Source organism: Dendrobates tinctorius, unplaced genomic scaffold, assembly GCF_039654945.1.
Source record: "Dendrobates tinctorius isolate UK_male_01 unplaced genomic scaffold, ASM3965494v1 ptg000007l, whole genome shotgun sequence".
Taxonomy (NCBI): Eukaryota; Metazoa; Chordata; class Amphibia; order Anura; family Dendrobatidae; genus Dendrobates; species Dendrobates tinctorius.
The window spans coordinates 13129249-13152000 of record NW_027361675.1 but is presented as its reverse complement, the minus strand read 5'-3'; the positions used below and the strand labels follow the sequence as shown (position 1 = coordinate 13152000).

The 22752-nt window shown below is 45.9% G+C and overlaps 1 protein-coding gene across 2 annotated transcripts in view; it reads right to left on the bottom strand.

The window, feature by feature from the left end:
• Window positions 1-280: 280 nt before the first annotated feature.
• The window catches only part of MTF1 (metal regulatory transcription factor 1), a 54253-nt gene continuing 31781 nt past the window's right edge, over window positions 281-22752 (bottom strand). The window contains exons 8-10 of one of the 2 annotated variants that reach the window (XM_073572075.1): window positions 15406-15947; window positions 13526-13586; window positions 281-1933 (exon numbers count right to left, since the gene is read on the bottom strand). In XM_073572075.1, coding sequence (XP_073428176.1) covers window positions 1551-1933; window positions 13526-13586; window positions 15406-15947 — 986 coding nt within the window. In that variant the 3' untranslated portion in view covers window positions 281-1550. Of the gene's footprint in view, window positions 1934-13525; window positions 13590-15405; window positions 15948-22752 lie in introns of both variants that reach the window. The other variant, XM_073572065.1, reaches the window with a different exon arrangement.

The following is a 22752-nucleotide window of genomic DNA, read 5'->3' as shown; positions in this document are numbered from 1 at the left end:
TGAGCCTTTTAATAGATCTGACGGATGTTAGGCAACTTGTGCGTCACGTCAAAAATGGTATTTTCACATATGGCATATTTATTGCAGATGCAGTATGTCAGTGACTGGTGGGGGAAAAAAAAAAAAACACATTCAGATGTATAGAATTACAGCAACAAATCTGCCACTTGTGAATCCCTTGTACTGGGTAGCACTACCACGGATCCAGACAGCTTGTTGTGAAAGCAATGGAGCAGCAGAAACACATTTAGTATAGGGCATATTGACGATTGCAAGAAAGATCTTTCCACTTTCACATTTTACTGGCAATGAAAGGCACACTGTAACAATGAAACAAGTCCCTGAATAATTCCTTCCTGATAGCCGCTGAGCCATACAGTTATAGTTTTACACAGAAATAAAAAAAGAAAATACAGAAAACATCTAACATTGTTAAGTTAATGACTTTAATTAGAATTTTTCAGTTCTTTTTCTTGATAAAGAGTACATTATAAATCTGTTGCTACCCTTTTTATTTAAAATAAAAAACATTGGGGTGCTCCAGATTTGGCGATTTTGGTTTTCAACATCTATTAAAGAATGCTGGCAAGTGTCCCTAACGGCCCCAACTTTCTAGCAAAAGTGAGACCCGAAGTCCTGGGATGTGGGATCCCAATATGCAGAGCGAGATCCCACAGCCACTCTCAGAGTGAAAACGTGATATCTAGCTCTTTACACTAACCCAGAGTTGCTGCATCATTTACTAAGCGTTTACCTATTGGTAACATCTTTAGGGTTGTTCATGTTCAGAAACCGCTCAGTAAAGGATGTAGCAATTTAGTTGATAGGATATGCACAATCACGCGTTTTTATTTGAAGAGCATCCATGGAGGGCATCTCCCATGTCTGTACTAGTTACAGGCTAATCCTAGTGGTGGGTTAGGTGTCATACAGTGGACACATATTTTAGAGCACTTAGTAGTGGAAGCATTTGATGTTGTGAACCCTGGGCTTGGCTGCCATGTATTTTCCAGAATCATGCTTTCAGTTTCCCATAGTTGGGCATTTAGATTAAATGCCAAGAGATGAGACGGACAGCGTAGGGTAGTTCCACGAAAGCAACATGAACCCGGGTAAGTTTCCAGCATCTTCTGATGAAATGATGCAAATAAAGCCAATATTAAAATGTGGTCTCTTTTATATATCTGGCCCATTGTAAAATGTCTGGTAACAACATCTCATAAAACATGAACTCCAGTGACTTGCCTATGTCTTAAAATATATATATATTTTCCCCTGAAATTACACAAAAGTGACGTATAGTGCAATAAAGCAATGGGTTACCGTAGACCCGGCTCACAACCCTCATCAGTGCCACAAGGTAAAGCTATTACTTTCCTTCCATCGTGGGCTTCTATACAATAAGAGGACTCTGCTTATCTATCAAAAATTAAAATGCACTGAACGTAGATCCGTCCGTTGTGTTATGTAGCCAGAGACGTGTGCTGAGTGTTGGAAATAAGAAGACTACAAAAATATCCAAAATAACAGTCCATTGGCTGACTTCCAGTCTATTTAGAAAAACCGCTAAGGCTGATGTCATCCCCTTGCAGTAAGGCTTCCACAGGGACCAGAGAGGAGGGATTCTCTGGACTCTGGAGGGATAGGAAGTCTGAGATGTCTATAGAGGAAGGTGTCCATGGCTGAGAGTCTGTAGAGTTCAATAAGTGTCCACTGCTTCCTTCACAGGGGGACGGTGGAAGGGGTACCTTGTCAGGAGGGGGAGGCTCAGCTGCTGGTTTGGGGTCAGAGTTCGATTCTGATGTGGAACTTCTTTTGCGCTTTGTAGAGGTCTCTTTAACAGCGTCTCTGCAGGCACACTGACACTGACAGGACTCTTCTTGCTTTATGATGATAACAGGAAGGCTCAAACCAATCTGCTGTACAGCATTCACTGAAAAAGAAAGCCATAATAAGAATGTAGAATTAAAGTGGACATGGGGTGCACTTGGAGGGTGCCCTCCACCCTAACGTAAGAAATCACCAGGAAAGTGGGGAAAATGAAAGCTATCAAACTGCATAGTTGCTAGCATTGAGAATCTAACACCTCTGACCCTGATCTGTCTAAACACAGCTAGAACCAATTAGTTCTTGGGCAAAAAGCATGACAATCTGAGAAAAGAGGTTAAAGAGAACCTGTCAACAGGTTTCCACTACAGAAACTAAATCTACCACCTTTAAGTCTTTTTACACAGGACTCCAACTTGACTGATGTGACTGACAACTCCTACATCATCCAGTCTGATACATCTGCACAGCATTTGTTCTCTACAGTGGAGGCGCTAGAGTCAAACAGACTCTGTGGATGGCGTAGGAGACGTCCTCCACATCAGTCAATGCAGGAGGATAGAGGTGGCTCCAAGCACATCTACCAGCTACACCCATCAGACTCAACAGCGTTCATCAAAGCGGGAGAATTTGAAAAGATATTAGATACGCTGGATAGCTGAGGTCTTATGAACAGGTTGGTGGAGTACGGTTTAGGAGGACTTAAAAGAGGATATTCCCATCTTCAAGCTCCTATCCCAATATGTAGTAGGTGTAATAATAAGAATAATAGCAAATACCTCCAATTAGAAATGTAGTATAGTTTTTTTAATTTGCCATGTCTCTAACCTCACGTTTATGCATTGCAGGACCTTAGGAATCCATGGTTACTTCCACCGATCAACTAGCTGTCACTTTATCAATGGAAGTAACCATGGATTCCTAAGGTCACCTGCAATGCATAAAAAGGAGGAAAGAGACATGGCGAATAAAAAAAAAACCAAAAAACTATACTACATTTCTAATTGGATGAATTTGCTAATATTATTATTACTACTACTACACCTACTACATATTGTATTGGAACAGGATCCTTTAAGGGTGCGTGCCCATGATGAAGAACTGCTGTGCGTTTGATGCTGCGTACTTATGCAGCAACAAACCTGCAGTAGACAGATGTTACAGCATAGTGGATGGGATTTCTAGAATAGTGGATTGGATTTCAAGAAATCCCATGCCCACTATGCGTCCACAGACGCTTGTGGATCACCCATGGAGATATGCAGTGAGTCGTTCAAGACCGCAGCATGTCAATTTCTCTTTGGAGACACGAGTCTCCGCAACAGAAATTACATCAATAGAAATGTATTGGATGCGGTAAGTATGCATGGTTCAGTGAACTCATGTGGATTTACCTGTGTTCAATAGAAGACAGCACTTTGGACGCAGCGAACACGCAATATGTCCAAAGAGTTACTTCCGGATCGTGGGCACCCTGCCTAAAATGTGGTGGATTCACTTTACATAGGGAAAACCTAGTGACAAGTTCCCTTTAAGGGTATGTGCAGACAGGACTCGAACACACTTCACTAATTTTCACCCAGATGAGTCAAAATTGTGAATTCACACTTTTGCTACATCTTTAGGAAATTATTGAAAACTTTATATAGACTGCATTTTTTGAATGTGGTGGGGGGTTTTTTCGTGGGAGATGAATAATATTCTTGGGATAGCATGTTTTTCTTGCATTTTCCGCTTTAGGTTTTTTTTAAAAGACCTTAAAAGTTGGCTGAAATAAAAAAAAACAAAAAAAAAAAAACCAGGATTTTTGGGTTGCTTACCGTAAAATCTGTTTCTCGGAGCCTTCATTGGGGGACACAGAGACCATGGGGTGTATGCTGCTGCCACTAGGAGGCTGACACTATGCACAAAAAAAAGGTTAGCTCCTCCTCCGCAGTGTACACCCCACCGACCGGCAGGGAATTCCTCAGTTAGTGAGAAAGCACTAGGAGAAGTAACAGAATACAAACAACTCAACTGTAACCAATCAACCAAAGTAAAAACAGGACATGGGAGGGTGCTGTGTCCCCCAATGAAGGCTCCGAGAAACAGATTTTATGGTAAGCAACCCCAAAATCCTGTTTTCTCGTTCGCCTTATTGGGGGACACAGAGACCATGGGACGTCCCAAAGCAGTCCCTGGGGTGGGAAACAAACTTCCATCAGGCCAGTGGACTCACCACCGCTGCCTGCAGAATCCTTCTACCTAGGCTGGTGTCTGCCGAAGCGTAGGTGTGGACTTTGTAGAATTTCACAAATGTGTGAACCGATGACCAGGTTGCAGCTTTGCAAAGCTGTAGTGCGGAGGCTCTGTGGCGTACCGCCCAGGAAGCACCCACTGCCCGGGTAGAGTGCGCTCTGATCCCCGGAGGGGGCCACTCGATGCTTAACCCGGCAGGCCTCCAAAATTGGCGATCTGATCCAGCGAGTAATAGTAGCTTTGGAAGCCGGGTGACCTTTCCGCGCCCCATCTGGAATGATGAAAAGAGAGTGTCTTTCGCAAGGAAGTCGTCCTCGACAGATAGACTCTCATTGCCCTGACCAGATCCAGCTTGTACAGGGACCGCTCCCGAGGGTGAGTTGGACTCGGACAGAAGGACGGCAGAACAATATCCTCATTGAGGTGAAAGGAGGACACCACCTTCGGAAGAAAAGAGGGCGGAGGCCGTAGAACTACCTTGTCCTGGTGAAGTACCAAGAAAGGAGAGCGGCAAGAAAGAGCCGCTAATTCCGACACGTGCCGGATGGAAGTGATGGCCACCAGAAAAGCTACCTTCCAAGAAAGGAGAGAAAGGGAAACATCCCTGAGAGGTTCAAAAGGAGAACCTTGCAGAACCTCAAGAACCAAATTAAGATCCCTTGGATCCACGGGCGCTCGGTACGGAGGAGCCGTGTGAGCCACACCCTGAAGAAAGGTTTTGACCTGAGGGCGGGAGGCCAACGTCTTCTGAAATAAAATGGACAGCGCCGAAACTTGACCCTTCAAGGAACTGAGAGCAAGCCCCGCATCTAGCCCTGCCTGAAGAAACGCCAGAACGGAAGCACATGGGCGCAATGTTATTGGCCTCACACCAAGTGAAATAGGCCTTCCAAGTATGGTAATAAATTTTGGAAGATGATGGCTTCCTGGCTCGGATCATGGTATGAATTACTCAACCGGAGAATCCTGCTCTTTTCAAAACCTCGGTCTCAACAGCCACGCCGTTAAATTGAGCGGCCGAGAATTGGGGTGGCAAATTGGGCCTTGAGACAGCAGGTCTGCCCTGTCTGGAAGCTTCCAGGGGGCGTCTGTGAGAAGGTTGACAATGTCCGCGAACCAAGACCTTCTAGGCCAATTCGGGGCGATGAGAATAACTGGAATCCCTTCTGCTTTGATCTTCTTCAACAGCTTGGGAAGAAGAGGCAGGGGAGGGAACAGGTAGGGGAGCTCGAACTGCGACCAAGGAATGGCCAGAGCGTCAGCGCCCACTGCGAGAGGATCTCGAGCCCTGGATACAAACTGTGGGACTTTCCTGTTGAGGCGAGAAGCTAGCAGATCTACGTCCGGGGTTCCCCCAACGACGGCAAAGCTGAAAAAATACCTCCGGATGTAGGGACCACTCTCCTGCTGCGAGACCCTCGCGGCTGAGAAAATCGGCGGCCCAGTTGTCTACGCCGGGGATGTGTACCGCGGAGATTGTCGGTACCGAAATCTCTGCCCACTGAAGGATCTTGGACACTTCTGCCAGGGCTGAGACACTCCGTGTCCCTCCTTGGCAGTTGACATATGCCACCACTGTGGCATTGTCTGTCTGAATCCGGATAGGCAGTCCCCTGAGGAGCCTCTCCCAGTGGACGAGAGCCAGATGGATCGCTCGTATCTCTAGGACGTTGATCGGCAGAGCTGATTCCTGAGTTGACCAACGACCCTGAACAGTGTGATTGCGGAACACTGCACCCCAGCCGAGGAGGCTAGCATCCGTTGTTACAATCTGCCAGTGAATGGGAAGAAAAGACCGCCCCAAGAAGATGAGAGGTGACGTCAACCACCAGTTGAGTGACGGCTTGATCCGGCATGAAAAACGAACAGGGCGATCCAGGGACAGAGCCGACCTGTTCCACCTCGACAGAATGGTGTGTTGGAGAGGTCTGGCGTGAAATTGGGCAAAGGGAACTGCCTCTATCGCCGCCACCATCTTTCCCAGGACCCTCATGGTTGTTCGGAGGGACGGAAATCGTGTGGTCTGCAGCGATCGTACATCCTGCTGCAGGGAGAGAATCTTCTCTTGTGGGAGAAAGACCCTTGACCGACGGGTGTCGAACAGTAGGCCCAGAAACACAAGACGTTGAGTAGGAACCAGACAGGACTTTTTCCGGTTGACGATCCACCCGAAATTGGAAAGAGTGTCTAGGACGATCGTCAAACTTAGGCGCGCCTGTTGAAAAGAGGGAGCTTTGATCAGAATATCGTCGTGGTACGGAAAAAGAACGAGACCTCTGATCCTCAACAGGGCCATCAACGCAGCCATGATCTTCGTGAAGACTCTGGGAGCGGTGGCGAGACCGAAGGGCAGCGTGACGATCTGGTAATGTTCCTGGCGAACCGCAAAACGCAGGAAATTCTGATGTCCGGAGAAAATGGGAACATGTAGATAGGCATCTTGGATGTCTATTGAACACATGAATTCCTGCTCCTCCATGGAAGCGATTACCGAACGAACCGACTCCATCTGGAAGTGGCGAAGACGGACTCTCTTGTTGAGCCGCTTGAGATCCAAGATGGGTCGGACCGCCCAGTCTTTTTTCGGCACCACGAATAGGTTTGAATAAAACCCTGTGAACCGCTCCGATTCGGGAACGGGCACAATCACCCCGGAACGGAGGAGAGAGGCGATGGCCGCAAAGAACCCCGGGATCAAGGCTGGATCTTTTGGATGACGGGATTCGAAGAAACGATCCCATGGAAGAGAGACAAACTCTATCTTGTATCCTGACGATACAACCTCCCTGACGCAAGCGTCCTCTACTGAGGCCTGCCAGACGTCCTTGAAGAACAAGAGTCGACCTCCCAATTGGAATGGACCCTCGGGAGTCCGAGGATAGTCATGCTGATGTGGACCGTCCAGATCCGGATCTGGGATGGTCTGCCCTGTGAAGAGTGGGATCGCCATGAGGGAGTGGGTCTGAAGGAAACCTTCTTCCTATCTTGGCGTGCCTGCGGTCTTTGTTGGTTGGAGGAGGTCTCCGCCGTATTGAAACGGCGGTAAGCCCGAAAGGGTCGAAACTGACGCCTTAGTGGAAGTCTGCGAGGCTTGGACTGAGGCAGGACAGAACTCGTGCCTCCGGTGGCGTCCTTAATAATCTGGTCCAATTGGGATCCAAAGAGGCGCACTCCCTGAAAAGGCAGATTAGTAAGAGACTTTTTAGAAGACAAGTCCGCCTGCCAGGCCTTGAGCCAAATTGTACGTCGGATTGCCACTACGTTGCTTGACGCCTGAACTGCGCAGGATGCGGCATCCAAAGAAGCAGAGAGCAGATAATCCCCCGCATGGGAAATCTGATTGGCGAGATAGGCCAATCGATCTGGTTGTGCTTTCTCTAGGATGCCCTGACGAAGATCCTCTGCCCAAGTAGCTATGGCCTTTGCTGCCCAAGATGAAGCAAAGATTGGGCATACCGCAGTCGAAGCCGCTTCGAAGGCAGACTTCGCTAGGGATTCTATAATCCTATCATTAGAATCCTTTAGAGACGCCACACCTGAAAGCGGGAGAACCGTGTTATTAGAAAGTCTGGACACGGGCGGGTCCACCGAGGGAGAGGCAGACCAGTTGTCCGTGAGCTCTTTAGCAAACGGGTACAGTACGCCGAGACGCTTTCCTCTTTGAAAGCGTCTGGTCGGAGCTTCTCTTTCCCTGGTAATAATCTTTCTAAACTCGGAATGAAAAGGAAATACCCTGGAGGGTGTATCCTCCCGTCTGAACAAAACCTCCTGATCTGAGGATTTCGCAGGGGAGTCAGAGATTTCGAAGGTGTGGTTAATCGCCGCAATGAGGTTCTGTACTGTAACCTTCATTTCCGCGTCCTGGCCAGATTCCCGCTCTACAATCCCTTCAGAAGACATATCTGAGAACGCTTCACCTGACTCGGGTGAGGAGGCACGGGAGGGCGACTGCTGGGAAGGACTAGGTGCAGATGAGGGGCCAGGAGAGGATTCCGGCTGGAGATCCTGCCGGGGCCTTTTGCGGCTTCTGCTAGCTGGCTCAGATGGAATGTCTTGTGACCTGCTGGACCCTGCAGAAGTGTCCAGGGGCAACTTATCAAGAACGGCCACTAGGGACTGAGACACCCTGGTGAGGTCTGCCACAGATTGTGAAAGAGACGAGGCCCAGCCAGGGATGGGTGGTTCGCTTTCACGTGGCGCAATAGGTGGTTCCTGGACGGGGTCATGCTGAAAGGGATTGCTGCAGTCCAGGCAGATGAGAGTAGGCTGACCTGAGGGAAGTTTGCGATTGCAAGAGGAGCACGCGAAGAACTGGACTAGGGTGCCCGTGGGGACTGGCGGACGGCCACGATCAGACTTAGAATTAGACATGGTGAAGGAAGAGAAGATGAAAACCTGCGGAAATGCCGGAAGGTTGGGGGACAGAAAGGCAGAGTAGGGTGTCAGTCTGCAGTTGCAGAAGTACTCACGGTCTGGTGACCCCGAAAGAGATGTATTAGGCTCTTGCAACTGGTCAGGGACCGACAGGGAGCGCTGGCCTCTGCTTTTAGTCTCCGGCTGTCAGGCTGCAAAGATGGCGACAGCCCGATGTGAGGAAGCAAAAGCGCGGTTTCTGTGCAAGAAAGGCGGAGCTAATCGCCTCCACCAGAGGGCAAACCCGCCCCCCCCTTCCCAGCCACAAGCTTGAAGAGGCGGTGGGAGGGCTTAGGAACGGGCCGGCCTATGAGACTTAACGGGGGCATGGCCGCGACGGGCGCGAAGGCCCAAACTGAAGCCGGGGACTAAATTTGACACGGCAGCCGCCTGTCAGCGCGAGCGGCGCGGAAGAACTGCGGCGCAGCCGCGCCCGCCCCTAAAGAAGACGCCGCCATAGCCCTGCTCCCAGACGCAACCGTCGCAAGGATACCGGCGGTGGGGTGAAGAAGGCCTGCACCGCAACTGGGGCCAAAAGAGATGCGGCGACTGGGAGGTGCAAGCAGCTGATAACCTGCGGTGCTACTTTGGCGCCGCAACCAGGCGTCTCTGTGATCTTCCTGTTCCGGTCCAATAAAGGTACCTTCTGTATCCCACGCTGTCTGTTCATATTCTCCGTCTTCGCGCCTCGTCCAACCGACAGGCTCTGGTGGGCGAGTGGGTGGGAGGCAGGGGGCAAGGACCATCCGTATTCGCTGGCACGTCACCTGTGCTGAGCCTGCGGTCCGCCCGGAGGACTATGAGGATACGGGGTGACAGTACACGCCGTACTCATAGCCTCTTTGTGGGGGTACAGTTGTGACTGTTCACACTGTATCCCTCCTAAGACCTGAAAAGGAACGACACACATCGAGGTAGATATGGGTCCAATGAAGGACCCGTGACCACCTCCTACGAACACTAAGCTAAAACTGAGGAATTCCCTGCCGGTCGGTGGGGTGTACACTGCGGAGGAGGAGCTAACCTTTTTTTGTGCATAGTGTCAGCAGCATACACCCCATGGTCTCTGTGTCCCCCAATAAGGCGAACGAGAAAGTAGCATGATAAAAAAAATCCCCTAAATATGCTATGAAAAATACATGAAATTCATGTTTCTTTTCCTACACGCATTAAAAAAGGATGTGAAAGTGCCTTGGTTCTTTTGAGAATGTGGATCAATAGTAACGGTCTTTCAGATATTATGAAATCTTGGTAAGCATAGAAATGTTGGCAGCAGTCTCACTGTGCCATTACATGCTTATTCCTGCAGTAGTAATCAGATTTTTATGACAATTGTACTACAGTGGCATGTAAAAGTTTGGGCACCCCTGGTTAGAATGACTATTGTGAACAGTTATGCAAGCTGAAGATGAAATGATCTCTAAAAAGGCCTTAAGTTAAAGCGGACACATTTCCTTTGTATTTTAGGCAAAAAAAAGTAATTTTTACATTTAAAAAATTACAAAAGATATAATGTCCCAATGCAAAAGTTTGGGCACCCTTGGAGATTTGTGTGCTCAGCTAACTTTGCCCAAGGTTTCAGACTTTAATTAGCCTGTTAGGGTCATGGCTTGTTCACTATCTTCATAAGGACAGGTTATGCAAATTTCCCAGCTTGATAAAAACCCAGCCTCCTTTGACTTGTGTCAAAAAAAGCAGCCATGAGTTCTTCTAAGCAGCTGCCTAGCACTCTGAAAATGAAAATAGTGCAGGCCCATAAAAGAGGAGAATGCTATTAGAAGATAGCAATGCGTTTTCAAGTTGCCCTTTCCTCAGATCAAAATGTAATTAAGAAATGACAGTTAACGGGCACAGTGGAGATCAAGAAAAGGTCTGGAAGACCAAGCAAAATTTCAGTGAGAGCTGCTCATAGGATTGCTAGAACGGCAAATCTGAAGCCCAGCTTACTGCAAAATACCTTCAGAAAGATTTAGCAGACTCTGGAGTTGTGGTACATTGTTATACTGTTCAGAGACACCTGCACAAATATGAGCTTCATGGAACAGTAAAATTCAGCATCAGAAGTATGCAAAAGAACACCTGAACAAGCCTGATGCATTTTGGAAATAAGTCCTCTTAACCGATGAGATTAACAAATAACTCTATAGCCATAATGATCACAAAGTATGTGTGGAGAAAAAAGGCCACAGAATTTCAGGAAAAGTACACCTAGCCAACCATTAGGCATGGGGGTGGGTCAATCATGCTCTGGGGTAGTGTTGCAGCCAATGACACAGGGAACACTACATGGGTAGAGGGAACAATGATTTCAATGAAATTTCAACAAATTATAGATGCAAACATAACACCATCTGTAAAAAAAACAAAAAACAAATGCTGAAGTTGAATAGATGATGGCTTCTACAATTGGATAATGATCCTAAATCCACAATACACTACCGCAAAAGGCGCTAGCTGAAGGTTTTACAATGGCCGTCACAGTCCCCTGATGTGAACACTATTGAAAATCTGTGACTAGACCTCAAAATAGCAGTGCATGCAACACGACCTAGGAATCTCACAGAACTGGAAGAATGGATGAAAATCCCTCAAACAAGAGCTGAAAGACTCTTGGTTGACTAGAAAAAGCATTTACAAGCTGTGATACTTGCAAAAGGGGGAGCTACTAGGTATTAACCATGCAGGTGTCCAACATTTGAATTGGGCTATTTTCCTTTTTGTAATTTTTAAAATGTAAAAAATTACAACATATATTTTTTGGTGAAATGTGTGATCTTTAACTTAAGGCTTTGTAGAGATCATGTCATCTTCAACTTCCTTAACTGTTCACAACAGTAATTTTGACCAGGGGTGCCCAAGCGTTTACATGCCCAGTGTAGGAAGAGAAGCTCTTCCATACCTGAGGCAGAAATCATGCTGCCGAAACATAGAACATAATAAATATATATATAAATATATATATATATATATATATATATATATATATATATATATATATATATATATATATATATATATATATACACATATATATATATATAAAAATGGTCAGGTCAGGCTCCCTTGTTACAAACTGCTAAGCTTTACCTAAAAAGTAGTTTAACCCCTTAACGACCAGGGGTATTTTTGGTTTTGCATTTTCATTTTTCCCTCCCCTTCTTTCCAGAGCCATAACTTTTTTATTTTTCCGTTTATATGGCCATGTGAGGGCTTATTTTTTGCGGGACGAGTTGTACTTTTAAATGACACCATTGGTTTTAGCATGTCGTATACTCGAAAACGGGAAAAAAATTCCAAGTGCGGTGAAATTGCCAAAAAAGTGCAATCCCACACTTGTTTTTTGCTTGGCTTTTTTGTTAGGTTCACTAGATGCTAAGTCTGACCTGCCATTATGATTCTCCAGGCCATTACAAGTTCATAGACACCAAACATGTCTATGTCCTCTTTTATCTAAGTGGTGAAAAATAATTCCAAAGTTTGCTAAAAAAAAAAAAAAAAATTTGCGCAATTTTCCGAGACCCGTAGCGTCTCCATTTTTCATGATCTGGGGTCGGGTGAGGGCTTATTTTTTCCGTGCCGGACTGACGTTTTTAATGATACCACATTTGTGCAGATACGTTCTTTTGATCGCCCGTTATTGCATTTTAATGCAATGTCTTGGTGACCAAAAAAACGTAATTCTGACGTTTTGAATTTTTTTTCTCGCTACGCCGTTTAGCGATCGGGTTAATGCTTTTTGTTTATTGATAGATCGGGCGATTCTGAACGCAGCGATACCTAATATGTGTATGTGGGATTTTTTTTTTACTGTTTTATTTTGATTGGGGCGAAAGGGGGGTGATTTGAACTTTTATGTTTTTTTTAATTCTTTTTTTATTTTTAAACATTTTTTTTTTGTTACTTTTGGCATGCTTCAATAGCCTCCATAGGAGGCTAGAAGCTTGCGCAACCCGATCGGCTCTGCTACATACGGGCGATGAGCAGATCGCCCATATGTAGCAGATTTACTGCTGTGCTTTCAGCGCCGACCACCGGATGGCGCTGAAAGCCTTATGCCTGGAACAACCATAGAGGTCTCATAGAGACCTCTGGTTGTCCAGGCAACGTGACGCCAACCCCCGATCACGTGACGGGGGTTGGCGATGACGTCATTTCCGGCCCGGCGGCCGGAAATGCTATTTAAATGCCCGCTGTCAGCTTTGACAGCGGCATTTAACTAGTTAATAGGTGCGGGCGGACGGCGATTCCGCTCGCGCCTATTGCGGGCACATGTCAGCTGTTCATAACAGCTGACATGTCCCGGCTTTGATGCGGGCTCAGCGCCGGAGCCCTCATCAAAGCAGGGGAGATGTCCGATGACGGACTGTGTCCGTCATTGGACATTAAGGGGGTTAAAAGTGAGCCAGGAACTGAGAGAAGCAGAATGGGGCGAATCGCTGCTCAGCTTGATAGACAAGTCTCCTCCTATATGTGTAGGAAAACACATGACAATCACGATGAGACAAGCTGATGTGAATCCTCCTTATTCCTCGCTTGTTTTCTAACTATGGGGCAGATTAATTAAAACTGCCAAAGCTTTTGAAAAATATAAACTACTAGATAGTTTTAAAATGTGAGTAATTTAGCACAGTGGCTCCTGTTGGATGATAAATCGGTGCTGCTTTAGTCTTTTTTCGAAGACAGTTTCTATGGCACGGGTAAAAACGGTTTGTAATGGGCCCGTCACAGGTTAACGCTGCCAGTGATTCAGGCGGCACGAGTCCCCTGACAGCTTCTCTGCAATGTCAGTACGTATGCATTGCAGGAGCTAAAAATGTCAAAATACACAAAAACGCTCCTCACTTACTGCTGCGCAAGCATCTTTTACATGGTTCTAACAGTGTTCAATTTTTATTCACCAGTTTTAGGATATTTGGTGCCATAATGTAACCTTGTTATGTTGCATAATTTTCAATAAAACAAGTTAAAAAAAGTAGAAAAAAAAATACAGAAAATGAGTGTTCATAACAATGTTTAGAGATGTAGACATAAAAGTTTTCGGACATACCTCCAGGGCTGGAAAGTGGGACTGTAGTGGTGAAGAACACCTTCTCTACCTTCGGAGCTTGCTGCTGTGTGCAGAAATAAAAGTTCATTATTCAGGCAAAGCATGTCTTTTTTTTTTTTTTTTTTAAAGGGAATCTGTCACCCTATTTTTCGAATATCAGCTGCCGGCACCGCCATCAGGGGCTTATCTACAGCATTCTGTATTGCTGTAGATAAGCCCCCGATGTTACCTGAAAGATAAGAAAAATGAGTTAGATTATACCCACACCAGCGTTCGGTCCGGTACGATGGATGTGGCGGTCCCGTCCGGCGCCTCCCATCTTCTAACGGTGACGTCCTCCTCTTTGCTTCATGTCGTGGCTACTGCGCAGGCGCACTGCTCTGCCCTGTCGAGAGCAGAGCCCTGCAGTGCGCAGGCGCCGGGAGAGGTCTGACACCTGCGCACTGCAGTTTTCTGCTCTGCCCTTAACAGGGGAGAGCTGTGCGCCTGCACAGGAGCCATGACAGGTAGCAAAGAAGAGGACGTCACCGTTAGAAGATGGGAGGCACCGGACAGCAACACCCATCGGACCAAGACCAGACCGCCCCCCGGTAAGTATAATTTAACTCATTTTTCTTATCTTTCAGGCTACATCGGGGGCTTACCTACAGCATTACAGAATGACACTCGAAAAATGGGGTAACAGATTCCCTTTAAATAAGTTCATGTACAAGTAAAGGTAACTGGCAAATACTATTAAAAAGGCTCCTATAAAGCATCTCTTAAGATGACAAACCTAACTCTGATGAAAGGAATGTGTTTCATTGTTCCCATACTCGTATTTTAGATTAAGAGCATCAATTTTATCATCTTCTGCAGGAGGGCACCGTTCCCTCACCTCCCTGCTTATCGCAGATGATGTGCGACTGACAGTACAAACCAGCGAGATCAGAGCGCAGCTGCTCCGCAACTGTGCATTCACTTATGCTGTAAACAGACACCGCTTTGCCTCTGCAGAATGCAGTGGCACTAAAGCTGTCCTTGATCAATGGTAATAGACAATGCAGGACAGGCGAGTGCAGCGCCCGCAATCTGCTTCTATGTTCACTGCCACTGCTTACGTAAAACAAGACGTTGTCAAGGGTTGGAGATAGCAGCAGTGAGCTGCCCCACAGTTTCTACCATCGCCCACAAATAGTCATCAGGGAGTGGATATGGCGTCACTCACAGCTTCTATCACTGCCCCCTGCTGACAGTTTGAAGGAGGTGCTGGAAGCTGCGGGGCAGCGCTGAAGTTTCTCACTGCTTCCATCTCTGCGCCCTGATGACATCTTATTTCATAGTTAGAAGATGCAGCAGCAGCTGAATCAGGGTCTCAGCCCGTAAATCATGCTGCTCTCAGATGGAGTACAAAACCTGTTGATTCTTTTTAACTCAGCCTCTCACAATCAGCTTAGAGAGGGGTTGCCATTGGAAACAACCAGCCAAGTGCACCCCTAAAAACAAACATTTTACAAATCAGTTCAGACTGTTGACTCCTGCAGGCAACAGGGTTCATATTAAATCAAAGCAAGTGAAAATCTTGAAAACCCAGAAGAATTTGTAAGAGTATAAAGGAAAATTGTATAATCTTTCATTGGACAAAAAATAACCCCTTTAAGTATCAATGAAATCAGATGGTAATAAAGATCTATAAAAACCGTAATTAAAAGGTTGGCACAAAATATATAGTAAGTTACAAAATATATTGTAAGTTTGTTTTCAAACAATAATTTCCGATAATTTATGTCCTTTAGACACTATAGTTCTGTGTTTGAATTCAGTTCTGGATTATCAGATCCCAGATAAAAGGGTTTTTTTTTTCCCCACTTTAATTGCATCTGTAGTGAATTGGTACTTACTGATCGCTCATTGTTTTGTGACGCTCCATTTAAGATCCACTGAATGTTTTGCTCATCCATCACCAAGCTGGGCTGCAAGATGGCAGCATTGGGAGTCTGTGTTAATGTTATTGCAGGGTTGCTGCCCAATACTGTACTGGCACTGGAAACGGCAGCCTGCACCAGCGTTGGCAAAACAGTGTCCGAAGTGGCACCTATAGGAAGACTGGGTCCTGCAACCACAGATAATCCCTCTACTAAGGGCTGTGAGGTCTGTGGTGTAATGAAGTTCTCCTGGGTAACTGTGAAATGACTCCCATTAGGAACAGGCACTTCCAGAGGTTGTGGTGCTGTGGTGGACACAGCGGGTGCTGATGGAGTCCCACATCCTATGGTGCCAGATGGTAAAGGTATGGACGCTGTGCTAGGAGCAGACTGCAGGGAAGCCTCGGATACAGTGCTGGCGTTAATAACGGGGATAACCACAGATGGAGGGTCCGTTGTGCTGGTCTCTGTGCAGTCTATCTCCTGTGTTTCCGTACTCCAACTTTTCAAAAGCGCGTCTGTGAAACAGTATAGAAAAAGACTGATTAGTCTACTTTACCACAAGATTAGTCTACAGAAAGCGCTAATAGTTCCGTATCATTCTGATCTTACACAATTCTGTCTAAGCCTGGGTTTGACCACTGAGCCTCCATTCATGACTGCATCATGGGCTTCCTTCTGAACAGCCACAAACACAGGATTTGGACGTGGCCTCCGAAGAAGCAAAGGACTTTAATTAGGCAAGCCGAGTCCAATGCATGCAGCTTTTGATAGCTTTAATCTGGCAAGGTTTGTCTTTTAATTGGAACCTGTCACCAGGTTTTTATCATATAAAGTAGGGCCAGCAACTTTAAGCCCTTATGTACCACACTGTCTTGCTCCAGCACCTCCAATTGCGGTCCTTCTTGCTTCGTGTAGATGACGTGTCCCACGTTGTCCACAGAGTGTCCTCCACAAAGCAAAGTACTGTAGTGCACATGCGTCGGCACTTTGTGGCCTATCCCCATGCATGTGCATTACACCGCTTTGCTCTTCAGTAGGGCAGAGAGAAGTACACCATGTTTTCTCCCTCTAGTCTTCTTCTGTTCCCAGCGCCACTTCTGTCAGTCTCCAGCAGTCTGTGAGCTGCCGGATGGTTCTAGTGTTTGCTAGGAGAGCAGGAGATCACTTCTCTTCATAAGTTTATGAGAGCCAGTATGTGGCCCTCATAGACTTACATAGAGCTTGTGACTGTTACCTATGACTACCGGTCAGTCATAAATTTCGTCTCCTCAAATTTATGACAAGCGGCAGCGTTCACTATGCCACAAGTCTTACGCAGCAGGGACTGGAGTAAGATCTGTGACGGAGCGCACACACAGAGGTGCACAACACTTGTCCAGTGGTTCTGAACACCTCTAAATGAATCAGGAGCATCTCACCCCAGCCCATCTCCTCATTGAGTTGCTCATGCCAGTGTTCATGAATCGGGGCTATTTTTATTTTTTTTTTTTTCTTCATGACACAGCCATACTTATATAGTTATTTTTTTTTAAATTTAGGGTTAATTTTTTTTTTAATTTTATGAAACAAAAAAAAAAAATGTTGGAGACTTAACTGATAGAGCTGTGTGATGGCTTGGTTTTTGTACACTCAGCTATAGTTTTTTTTGCATACTACTCTGGATATACGCAAGGTTTTGATGGCTTTTTATCACTTTCTTTGCGGGTAGAAGGGTTGAGGGAGACGTGCAGCGACAGGAAAAATTCTCAATTTTTCTTTTGGCGTTTAATGATAGGGTCAAATAATTTGACATTTTGTAGACAATACCAAACATATTATTCTTTTAAAAGACGAAGGGAGTGGGAATTTAAACTTTTATAGATTTTTTTTTTTTTTTTTTTTTTACTGTTACTTTATTTCTTAATCTCCTTAGGGTACTTGAACCTGTGATTGCTTTATGCTCATACTACATGGTTGCTCTGTTAAAGGCAAATTTTGAATGTGAAACACAGCCGGTGTGTGACTGTATGGAGTCACACGAGACTTGTGCGGCATAGATATTTAAGGGGATAGTACTGGATAGCAGTTGTTTTTATGAGCCTCATTTTAAACTTAATGGGAATCGGTCACCTCCAGAAATACCATTTACCTGCAGGCATCTCTGCAATCTGCAGGTAAATAGTGTACAAACCATGCTTGGTAGGTTTACTGGAACAGCAGCTACAGGGAGAAAATACATTTATGTTCACCCTGTAGCCGCTCGCTTCCAGTCATTAGGGTGGTGCAGGGAGGGGTTAGTCACTCCTCCCTGTACAGTGAGCGCAGCCATAAGCTCCCTGCACATTGATTCATAGCTTCTCCCGCAACGTATGTGTCAGATGTGTGTATGAGCAGGTTGTCAATGTGCAGAGTAAGAATAGTTTTTGCTCTGTTTTTCACACGGATACCGTTTATTGCCGATCATTTTCAGCACCAAAAACACCACAAAAGTTGATACCGGCATTTTTGCACTTGTTCATTGCTTTCTATGGGTGAAAAATGCTGTAAAAACACTAAGTGACATGCTGCAGTTCTGAAAAACGTAGCAGTTTTACAATTCAATCAGGGGAAAAAAAAAAAGCTGCGCGCATGAGATTTCTGAGATCTCATAGCTTTTGCTGGTACTCCAAAACGCACCTTTTAATTTGCATTTAAAAAAAAAAAATCCACACAGCAAAAATGCACACGTGTGAACAAAGCCTTAGAACTTCCCTGAGCGGCTGCAGGGAGAATAGAACGTTAGAATTTAGTTTTCTACCTGTAGCTGCGCATCAAGTTTACCTGCAAGATAGCATTTCACCACTATTTACCTGCAGATTACCCCCAATATATGCAGGCTCATAATGTTTCTGGTATTTTGCAATTGGATTTTTTTTTCTAACAGTTTATGTTCTGCCACAAGATGATCTGTTCCCTTGTCGCTCAGATCCGTCAGTCAAGCTCACTGAAGGGTGCATCCCCACTCCGCTAAGGAACCCACACAGTTCTGAGCACGAGTATGGTTCTAATATGAAGGAAATAAATGTGTGCCGGGATCTGTCCATATTAACTAAGGCAGAGTTCAAATTATTGACAAAGGTCAATCATGTTTGCAAATTGTGGACTTGTTTAGCTCTATGCGCAGAACTCCAGGAGAATGCTGTTTTCACCATTTGAATAAGTCACCAGCTGATCACAGGTGGTACATGGGGGAAATAAGTATTTGATCCCGTGCTGATTTTGTAAGTTTGCCCACTGACAAAGACATGAACAGTCTATAATTTCAAGGGTAGGTTAATTTTAACATTGAGAGACAGAATAGCAAAAATAACATCCAGAAAATCACATTGTATAAATTATATAAATTTATTTGCATTTTCCAGTGAGAAATTAGCTTAGTTACTCCCAGATAACGGTGTTTCTCGGAACCCATGACAGCACCACGGAGAGAGGGGGTCCGCCCATCAAGGACAGGAACCTACAGATAAAAAGGCAGCACCTCTCCTCCGCCCCCAGTTGGTTACAGAGCATCAGAGGGTCTCCCGGTTAGATAACAACAAAAGTATATACATAACATTATAATATTGCATATTATGGAGAAGCCCCGTGTCTAACAAAAAACACTTTACACACATTAACTCGTGCTCACCGCACACGTGAAAGGGGGGGGAATAAGCGGGTGCTGTCATGGGTTCCGAGAAACACCGTTTCGGTGAGTAACTAAGCTATTCTCTCTCACCCATGACAGCACCACGGAGAGAATTTCAGAGATTGGTAGCTTAGGGAGGGACCACCGCCTGAAGGACCCTTCTCCCGAAGGTCAGGTCAGACGTAGAGGCTAGATCTAAGCGATAGTGCCTAAAAAAGGTAGAAGGTGTTGACCAGGTGGCCGCCTTACTGATCTGCTCTACTGATACCTCTGATCTTTCTGCCCATGAGGTCGCCATTGCCCTTGTAGAGTGAGCTTTTAGACCCTCCGGGATGGTATTCCCACTGGATGAATACGCCAGGGCAATCGCATCCCTTATCCACCTTGCTAGGGTACTCTTGGATGCCTTGAGTCACTTCCGAGGTCCCTGGAAACACACAAAGAGAGACCCTTCTTTCCTACATCCCTTGGTGGCCTCTAGGTACTGAACTAAACACCTCTTCACATCCAGGGTGTGAAATTTCTTCTCTCCCCTATTTCTAGGGTTTGGGCAGAAGGAAGGAAGGACCACTTCTTGGGACCTATGGAAGTGTGTCGACACCTTAGGTAGGTATGCTGGATCAGGTTTTAATATGACTATCGTCCAGGATTTTAGTGAACGGGGGTATTGCAGACAGAGCCTGAATATCGCTCACTCTGCGAGCGGATGTTAGGGCCACTGAAAGTATAGTTTTTAATGATAGGGTTTTTAGGGGTGCTGATTGGATGGGCTCGAATGGGGGCCCTGTTAGTGCAGACAACACTAGGTTTAGATCCCATGACGGTATTTTATGGGTGGTTATTGGCCTAGACCTGGCTGCGGCCCTCATAAACCGTGCCACCCAATGGTTGCCTGCCACATCCTGGTTATAAAGGGCACCTAGAACCGCTATCTGTACCTTCAATGTATTAGTTGCCAGCCCCTGCTCTAACCCTTTTTGTAGGAATTCGAGAATTTTGTCAATTTGGATTCCATCTTGAACCCTTACCCCAGAGCTAGATAGAAATTTCTTCCAAGTTCTACCATAGGCCCTGGTTGTGATCAGTTTCCTACTCTTTTGTAGCGTGGAAACCAGGTTTTCTGAAAACCCTCTCCCCCTCAGCAGTGCCCTTTCAAATTCCATGCTGTTAAATGGAGGTTCACTGCCCGAGGGTGTAACACGGGACCTTGGGACAGAAGGTCGGGGAGATCTGGTAGAACCCAGGGGTCGGTTATTGACAGTATTCTCAGCCAGGAAAACCAAGTTCTTTTTGGCCAAAACGGGGCTATTAGTATCATTCGTGCCCTGTCTTCTCTGACTTTCCTTATGACTGCCGGGATGAGAATGGGCGGCGGAAAGGCATACATTAGGCCCTGCGTCCATGGAAGCATAAACGCATCCAGGGTCCTGGGATTCCCCCTGGGGTCTAGGGAACAAAATGCTTCCACTTTTTTGTTTTTGTGGTCGGCAAACAGATCCATGTCCGGGGTTCCCCACATTTTTACAATTTTCCGAAAAATGGACTGTTTTAGAACCCACTCCCCTTGATGTAGCTGGGTGCGACTTAGAAAGTCTGCTGTCTGGTTTTCTGCTCCCCGTATGTGTAGTGCAGATAGGGACAGTAGGTTTTTCTCGGCTAGCGTTAATATTTCGGAGGATGTGTTCATTAGTGTTCGGGATCTGGTTCCCCCGATGATTTATGTAGGCCACCGTCACTCGATTGTCCGAAAATAATCGGATATGATGTCCCTTTAATACCGGTAGAAAGTGTGTTAGGGCGTAGCCTACTGCCAGCAGTTCCATTTGGTTCGAGGAGGCTTCTAGTTCCAGACCTCCCCATTCCCCCTGAGCCACCCTGTTGCTCATGTGTGCTCCCCATCCCTTGGGACTGGCATCCGTGGTGATTATGTGTGTGACTTATCACCCAGGAAATCCCTTTGGATAGGTTGTCTCTGTTTCCACCAAGCTAGGGAACGAATAGTTTTGGAGTCTAGTGTAACGCAACCTTCCAAGTGACCTCTTAATGCTGACTGGTTGGCTAAAACATCCCATTGGAGATCTCTCGTATGTAGCTGTGCCCTCTGGACCGCCGGCAGGCATGCGGAGAGGGACCCTAACAGTGACATTGCTTTTCTTAGCGTCATGGAAGGGTTCTGCGTTGCTCTTGCTACCATCTGAGCGATCCTCTCCTTTTTGTGGTCTGGCAGGTAACACTCCTGGGTGTTTGAGTCCAGTGTCAGGCCTAGGAACTCCTGGACTTTCCTGGGCTCCAGCCTTGATTTTTTTAGGTTTAGGAGCCATCACCCTGTCCCTCTGTTCCCTGCATCTTTGGGCTGAGTTGCTCGCTATTAAAAAGTCATCCAGATATGGGACTATTAGAACATCTTGTTCTCTTAGGTGAGCCATCATCTCTGCCACTAGTTTTGTGAAGATTAAGGTCTGGAGACTGACTAGGTCACTCCATGACCTTAATGTGCTTCTTTTTGAGCCACTCCTTTGTTGCCTTGGCTGTATGTTTTGCGTCATTATCTTGCTGGAAGACCCAGCCACGACCCATTTTAACGTCCTGGCGGAGTGAAGAAGGTTGTCTCTCAGGATTTTACGGTACATGACTTTAGCAGGGAAACACCCCAAACATGTTTCCACCTCCAACCTCCATGCTTGACAGTGGGGATGGTGTTATTTGGGTCTTAGGCAGCATTTCTGTTCCTCCAAACACGGCGAGTTGAGTTAATGCCAAATAGCTCAGTTTTTGTCACATCTGACCACAGCACCTTCTCCCAATCACTCACAGAATCATCCAGGTGTTCATTGGCAAACTTCACAAGGGCCTGCACATGTGCCTTCTTGACAGGGGAACCTGCGGGCACTGCAGGATCTTAAATGTTTAAGGCGTAATGTGTTACCAATGGATTTCTTGATGACTGTGGTCCCAGCTGCCTTGAGATCATAAACAAGTTCCCCCCGTGTAGTTTTAGGCTGATCTCTCACCTTCGTCATGATCAATGATAGCCCATGAGGTGATATTTTGCATGGTGCCCCAGATTGATGTCGACTGACAGTCATTATGTCTTTCTTCCATTTTCTTACTATTGCACCAACAGTTGTCTCCTCATCCAGCATCTTACTTGTGGTTTCGTAGCCCATTCCTACTTTGTCCAGGTCTATGATCTTGCCCCTGACATCCTTATAAAGCTCTTTGGTCTTGCCCATGTTGTAGAGGTTAGAGTCTGGCTGATTATAATTGTGTCTGTGGACAGGTGTCTTTTATAAAGGTGACTGTGTAAAAGACAGCTGTCTTTAATGCAGGTAACAAGTTGATTAGGAGCGTCTAACTGGTCTGTAGGAGCCAGAACTCTTAAGGGTTGGTAGGGGACCAAATACTTATTTCTCACTGCAAAATGCAAATAAATTTATATAATTTATACCATGTGATTTTCTGGATTTTATTTTTGATATTCTCTCTCTCTCAATGTTAAAATTAACCTACCCTTAAAATTATAGACTGTTCATGTCTTTGTCAGTGGGCAAACTTACAAAATCAGCAAAGGATCAAATACTTATTTCCCCCTACTGTAAGTGGAGGGAGAAGATGGCAGACAGATTTTGTTCTTGTTTGGCAGTGTGTGGGCATGGTTATGCTGAAAAAACTAA